At 35.9% G+C, this 7,500-nt stretch overlaps 1 protein-coding gene across 3 annotated transcripts in view; it reads left to right on the top strand.

Annotated features, from left to right (window-relative positions):
- Positions 1–7,500, top strand: part of LOC113823492 (BTB/POZ domain-containing protein 6) — a 12,901-nt gene that overhangs the window by 3,885 nt on the left and 1,516 nt on the right. For 2 of the 3 annotated variants that reach the window (XM_027376148.2, XM_027376149.2), the window contains exons 2-5: positions 378–511; positions 1,139–1,281; positions 5,136–5,340; positions 5,990–6,089. In XM_027376148.2, coding sequence (XP_027231949.1) covers positions 380–511; positions 1,139–1,281; positions 5,136–5,340; positions 5,990–6,089 — 580 coding nt within the window. In that variant the 5' untranslated portion in view covers positions 378–379. The remainder of the gene's footprint in view (positions 1–377; positions 512–1,138; positions 1,282–5,135; positions 5,341–5,989; positions 6,090–7,500) is intronic. The other variant, XM_027376150.2, reaches the window with a different exon arrangement.

Raw genomic sequence — 7,500 nt, 5'->3', positions numbered from 1 at the left:
CACAGGACCTTATTACCTGCACAATCTGTGATTGCCAAGGCTATATGGCCACCTGGCTCGCTTACCTCAGGATGATCCTGCCCACCAGGTTGTCTCTATACGAGACAGCCCTGGGTGGAAGAGGCCTGTGGGACAACCTAGGAAGCCATGGCTTTGGAAGATTGATTAAACCTGCTGTGAGGAGCTTGAGAAGGGCTGAGTCCCTGCCTGGTGACTTGCCATGAGGGACCCCCAGATGTAGAAGGGAAGGGTGGATGTGGCTATGCGCCCCCGTCGGCATTAGCTTCCTTGATGATGGTCATGATGAAGAACTGTTTCATTCTCTGTCATATCTTTTGATTCGGTTTTAGATCACCTACTGAGTCTTTGTCCTACAGAAATGGCACAAGGAACGTCAAACGTGGACTGGCAGACGGGTTTAACACAAATACACCAACGTGCAGGCCATGTACTCCAGTCGGGCCAGTGGTCAGACTGTACCTTTATTGTTGGAAATGAAAATAATCAAAAGGTAGGTTATTTTTGTCCTTTGCACTGGTTGCTATATCATAATTGGTCAGTGTAAGGAGAAAATATAAGTAGCTATGATTTTGATTAATACATATAACTATATAGTACAGATTTATTTCTTACCATTTTGAGATTTCCTTTTGAAATCACACCCAGTTTTTATGCTTCTAGTATTTGACTTTTTTGGTTTGTTTGTTTCTAAGGGGAAAATACTAGATTTTAAAGGTTAAATCAAGCTTGGTTAGAAAAAAAGTGTGTATGTATATATATATATATATATATATATATATATATATATATATATATATATATATATATATATATATATATATATATATATATATATATATATATACATATATATATATATACATATAAATATATATATATATATATATATATATATATATATATATATATATATATATATATATATATATATATATATATATATATACATATATATATATATATATATATATAGATATATATATATATATATATATATATATATATATATATATATATATATATATATATATATATATATATATATATATATATATGTATTATATATATATAATGTTCAAGATTTGATGAAGTTATATTTATGAGTAACATTGCTTAGCAGACCTTGCGTGGCCACCGTCTCATCCTTGCCATGTCATCACCTGTCTTTGAGGCAATGTTTTATGGAGGAATGGCAGAAAAGGAGGACAAGCCAGTTGAAATCTTGGACGTACAGCCAGAAGCATTCAAAGCATTGTTACAGTAAGTAGCAACAAGGGATTTGTTGGAAGTGAGACAGGAAAAAAAGAAAAAGATAAAGTTATTACATGTTGATGAAGGTATGTGTAGATGACGTGACTCCTCCCTTTAACCACTCACAAATGGGTCCCATGATATTACATGCCACAGCCACCACGTTACTGATGCTCATCCAACCCCAGAATATGTCAGCAAATGAGGAAAACATTATTATTCTTTATTAACCCATCAGCGACGGGTAAAAATTTTGTCAAGTTTACGTATGCGCCGGCTTGTTGGCGCGCACTGGCCGTTTCCCCTGTTTGCGCCCGGCTCGGTGGTTTGCGGGCGACATATAGCACCTAAAATCTTTTATTTTGCTATAATTTATAAAAATATTAAAATTTTGAAGGTTTACCTTCACTTTAGGTGCCATTGCCTAAAATCTTTACCATATAAATGAAGCCGCTACTAGTGGAGGAAAACAACCTCCTTCCGACGAGCCAGTAGCGCGGGAATGGGCATGGCATGATGCCCCCGGAGTTTGGTCCACAACAGCCATGGCATGTACATACGTGACACCTGGCGCCAATGGGTTAATTGTTCTGAACTCTTCATCAATGGATATTCTTTACAAGGCAAATCATAGTTCTTAGAATGTAGAATTTTTGAAAAATTGCTTGTTTGAAGGTGTTTCGTTGTATTAGCCCATCCATGAGAAGTTATTTTGATTAAAGTGCCAGAATTATTAACAATAAGAAAATGTATATGTACTTCGGACTTTTGAAGAGTGCATGACACTTCACTTCCACTTTATCAGAGATTAGTGTTCATTGGAAACGCAATACGCAAGCTCCAAAACCAAAGGTGAGGGTAACAGTGGGACCACTCAGTGTAGGAACAATTACTGGGAAAGGCAGGGGGTAGCAGATTTAATGGAAAGAAGAAAAATAGCAGTGCTATGTGTGCAGGAAATATGATAGAAAGGGAATAAAGCAAGGGAACTAAGAGGAGGTTTTAAGTTGTTCTATAGTGGATTAAATGAGCAGAGCAGAAATGGGGTTGGGATTATATTATTGGTTGGAATGAAGGAAAATCTGATCAGTGTAAGTAGAAGAAGTGATAGAATAATGCGCATAAAATTATACCTTGAAGAAACAGTAAACATCATGAGTATATATGCTCTTCAGGTAGTCTGTGAGAAAGAAGGAAAGGAAGATTTCTGGAGGGATTTAAAGGCAGAATTGGAGGAAGTGGAGGCAGGAGAGATAGTGATCATTTGAGGTGACCTAAATGGGCACATAGGCATCAACAAAGATTGGCTAGAGAGGGTACATGGGGGATGGGGTGTAGGAGAGAGGAATGAGGAAGGAGAAAGAATAGTAGATTTTGCCTTGTCCTTCAATTTAGCAATCTGGAACACTTACTTCCAGAAGAGGGAATGACAGTATATGACCCATAAAACTGGGAATAGAGAAAGCCAAATTGACTTCATTCTTTGTAGACGGCAACACCTAAGAGATATCACGAATTGTAAAGTAATTCACAGGGATGATACAGCATCACAACATAAGGTAGTTGTGATGGACTAGGAGTATGAGAGGAAAAATAAATTGAAAATGAGGAGAGTAGAACCTAAAATCAAGTGGTGTATATTGAAATAGGAGGAATGACACTAGAATTTAAAGAAAAAGTGCTTGAAAGGGTGAGACCGCTGACCTATGTAGGGGAATGGTGGGAAATTAATAGTGCGGTGATAATAGCAGTTGAGGAAGAGGTACTGGGTAAAACATGTGGGAAAGGCCCTCCTGAAAACAAGGAAAGTTGTTGGTGGAATGAGGAAGTGCAGTTGGATGTTAGAGAAAAGAGAGAGGCGAAGAAAAAGTAGGAAATAATAGGACTAGAACAAGTTAAAGATAATTATAAACAAGCTAATAAGAGAGCAAAAAATGCAGTGGCAAGAGCCAAGACTATTGCACTGGATGAAACGTACAAAGAGTTGGAAGAAACAAAGGGAGAAAGAAAAGCGTTGAGGATTGCAAAGGCCTGGGATAAAGCAACCAAAGACTACACTCAGATTAGACAGATCAAAGAGGGAGAGGGAATGGTGCTAAATGAAGAGGAAAAGATCAGGGACAGATGGAAAAGCTACTTTGGAATGAGGAAAATCCTAGAGCACTTTTTAAGGGTGGAGGGATAGCATCATTATACCTATCTATAAAGAGAAAGGAAATATCCAGGATTGCAGCAATTACAGGGGGATCAATTTAATGTCTCATACCATGAAAGTATGGGAGAGGATAAATGCAAGTAGGATAAGGAAGGAAACCATCTTAGGTGATGAGCAGTTTGGGTTTATACCTAGAAAAGTAATGGCAGATGCAGTGTTTGTGCTAAGGCAATTGATGGAACAGCATAGGGAAATGAGGCAAGGCCTGCACATGGTTTTTATAGATTTAGAGAAGGGCTACGATAGAGTGCCAAGGCAGGAGCCCTGGAGATGCATGAGAAGGAAGGGAGTGCCAGAAAAATATGTTCGGATCATCCAGGACAGGTATGAAGTAGCAAGAACTCAGGTGAGAACCAGTGTTGGCACAACAGGATGGATCTCGGTTAGAGTTGGCCTCCATCAGGGGTCCTCTTTTAGTCCTTATCTGTTCAACCTTATTATGGATATATTGGCAGAATGGGTTAAAGAACAGCCTCCTTGGTGCATGATGTTTGCAGATGACATTTTTATCGCCAGTATCAGTGAAGAGGAGAACGAGCGTAAATTATATCAGTGGTAAAGGGCTTTAGAGGATAGAGGCTTAAAAATCAGCAAGGAGAAGACAGAATGTCTAAATTTTTGTGAGAAAGAAAGAGAAGTGAGAATACAAGGCGAAGTGCTGAAGTGAGTGAAAAGTTTAAGTACCTTGGATTAGTGGTATCCAAGGATGGAGAGATGGATTCAGAAGTTACACATAGAGTGCAGCCAGGTTGGATGAATAGGAGAAAGATGTCTGGTGTTTTGTGTGACAAAAAGATAAGCACAAGGGTTAAAGTTAAATTATACTAAACAATTGTTAGACCGGCTATGATTTATGGTGCAGAAACTTGGCCAACAAAAAAGTCACAAGAAAGAAAGTTTGCGGTTGAGATGAAGATGCTGAGGTGGATGTGTAGAGTAACAAGAGTAAAGGAGATTAGGAATGAAAGTATTAGAGGGACTGTGAAGGTTGAAAAGTTTTCAAAGAAATTACAGGAAAGATGATGAGAAAAGAAGAAAATTATGTTGGCAGGAGGGTAATGGAGCTGGAGGTGGATGGAAGACGAAGAAGACCGTAAAGAAGTTGGATGGAAAATATAACGCGATTTGTAAGAATAGAACTTACAAGGAAACGAGTTGAGGGATTGGGCTGATTGGAGGAAGTTGGTCAAAAATGCCAACCCCACATAGAAGCAGGAAAAGGCAAAGAGAAAGAAGTAGAAGTGTTAATTAGAAAAGCTTTATTAACCCATTGGATCCAGATGCACATGTGTGGTGACAAGACTCCATGCCTCCCCTTTGCAATGCTATTTTCTCTTTTTCTGTCTAGGCAATTTTAGCTTTTATTCCATTTTCCAGTGTCTATATTTTCATTTGATTTGCTTTACCCAGATTGTAAGAGACTGTTTTCCTGGCACAGACTTCATATCACCTTTCTATGTAGTCCATACCTTATTGCATTAATATTAACATTAAATAACATTTTGTTATTTGTGTCGTTTTTTTTCTTTCTTTCTTTCTTTCTTTTACATAATATTCAATTTTCTGTAATACAACATACAGTTTTTGTAAGTCATTTTCTTTTCTGTAGATATTTTAAGACCGACTTATATGTATTTTGAAATTTCAGGTACATCTACAGTGACGAGATAAACCTCCAGTCTTTTGACCAAGTGTGCGAAATTTGTTATGCCGCCAAAAAATACATGATTCCGGCCCTAGTTGAACAGTGTACAAAATTCATATGGAGCGATCTGCACCCGGGAAATATGTGTCGTGCTTATGAATTTGCCCGGCTCTTTGAGGAACCCAGTCTGATGGATAAGTGCTTACAGGTAAGGCTAACAAAGTGTGTGTGTGTGTGTGTGTGTGTGTGTGTGTGTGTGTGTGTGTGTGTGTGTGTGTGTGTGTGTGTGTGTGTGTGTGTGTGTGTGTGTGTGTGTGTGTGTGTGTGTGTGTGTGTGTGAGAAAAGAAGAGTATTGTGTAATTAGATAATAACAATTAGTAGTATTTGTTATCATTATTACTGATTAGTATATTGTTATTATTATTATTATTATTGTTGTTGTTGTTGTTGTGTATTGTTGTTGTTGTTACTATTGTTATTATTATTATTATTATTTTGTTATTGTAATTATTTTTGTTATTATTATTGTTATTATTATTATTTTTTTTTAATTATTATTATTATTAGTTTTGTTATTATTATTATTATTATTATTATTATTATTATTATTATTATTATTATTATTATTAATATTGTTTGATTATTTTGTCATTCAGCATTATTTATCAAATAATTTGTTTACCATGAAAATGAAAAGCCTGTTTTAGAATAATGGATAGTTGTGTAAAAGGTTCTATCACAGCTCTTTTCACTAGTAATTGTAGGGGCTGAATGAAAATGATTAATTAAAGGTATTAAAATAGTATTTAAATAAAATTATTATAACAAAGGATTTTTTCCTCTTCCCCGCCCCCAGATCCTTCACTCCAAAACAGAATTAGTCATAAAAGATGCGTCCTTTGAGGATATTGAAGCGACGACCCTACGAACCATCTTGCAACAGGAGAACCTTGCAGGTTGGTGGGATGTTGCAGGCAGTGTAATTGGAATCTTTGCAAATGAGATTTAGTAAAATTTTAATAAAGACGGTGGTTATCAATGTCTAAATCAGTTGAAATTCATCAAGAATCGCTATTGTAGGCATCTGCTACATAGAATTCAATATAGGCAATGATCATAAGTTGTCTCTATTCAGAAAAGTTAGGTTTTGAAAAAATGCAGTTATATTTTTTACTGTTTATGTTGGATGCATTGGAAAGACAGTTTTGTGATTCAGTTACTTTGTTACTTTGTGTAAGTGTAAGCAAGAACTCTATGAGTGGCTTATGCTAGGGCCATCTTGGGGGGAATGTCCGTCTTTGTTCAGCATCTAATAACTGAACTTGATGAGGGATAGAATTGGATTCAGTGCTCGTTCTCTCACTGTCACTGGCCGGCTGTTTATCAGATTGGACTTCCAGTTATGTATATAGTTTTAGGTTCTTGATATGTTGGAGTCATGGATATAATATTAACAAATTTAAAATTCGTGATAAGTTTACCTATTTTCTAGTTAGTGTTATCCTAGTAAGGGAAGACTTAAATTTGTGAAAAATCAGGTACATTTTTAGATTATGTAAGATTCAGTAACATAATTTGAATAAAAGAAAATTAGTTTTGTCTTTAATGTACTTATGAATTTTCATGTACTTATGAAAGCAAGTTTTTAAAATAAATAGAAGAATGAAAAATAGAGGTTATGATGAATTAATGTGTAATTAAAACATTTCTCAAAGTTAGTCCTAGTTACCATGAATATACTTTTTTTGTAGCTTAGCATAATACAAGTTTTTTTTTACTTTACTGCATTATTGTAGTCTTCTTCTCTTTTATAAAGATTTTGAGTCATTAATACCCTAGTTTTGAAAGAAAATGAACATGCTAGCCACTCTTCATATCTCAGCTTTACATATACCAGTTTTCAGTGTATCATAAGGCAAAAAAAAAGAAAAAGAAAAAAAAACTGTGGTTCAAGTTAGCCAAAATATGCTGACAAAATTTTTTATCACTAAATTCCTGTTTATCATAATTCCAAAACCCTGGTTTTTAAAAGTACCACCAAAAATACAACCCCTAGTACCACAATGGCTAGATTTCTGACTACCAAAGCACACCAAGGAAATCTCATGCCATGGGGACTGCATCACTTCTTTTGGCATTAGCTGATGCATGGCTGTACTGCATAGGGCAAACGTGCATCCTGTTGATATCATGTTGAAAAGAAGAAGAAAAAATAAAAATAATAAAAAGTCCCGACCTACTGACCCATCTCTAGAGGGAGTCTGTTACCTGAACCAAAGTTTTTTTCTTTTTCTTTTGTGTAAATGCATCTGCACCTATGGTCATGACTATGAATTACAGTCTCTATGTTGTCCCCCCTCCCCCTGC

Source organism: Penaeus vannamei, chromosome 41 (assembly GCF_042767895.1).
Source record: "Penaeus vannamei isolate JL-2024 chromosome 41, ASM4276789v1, whole genome shotgun sequence".
Lineage (NCBI taxonomy): Eukaryota > Metazoa > Arthropoda > Malacostraca > Decapoda > Penaeidae > Penaeus > Penaeus vannamei.
This window is presented reverse-complemented; position numbering and strand designations above follow the sequence as displayed.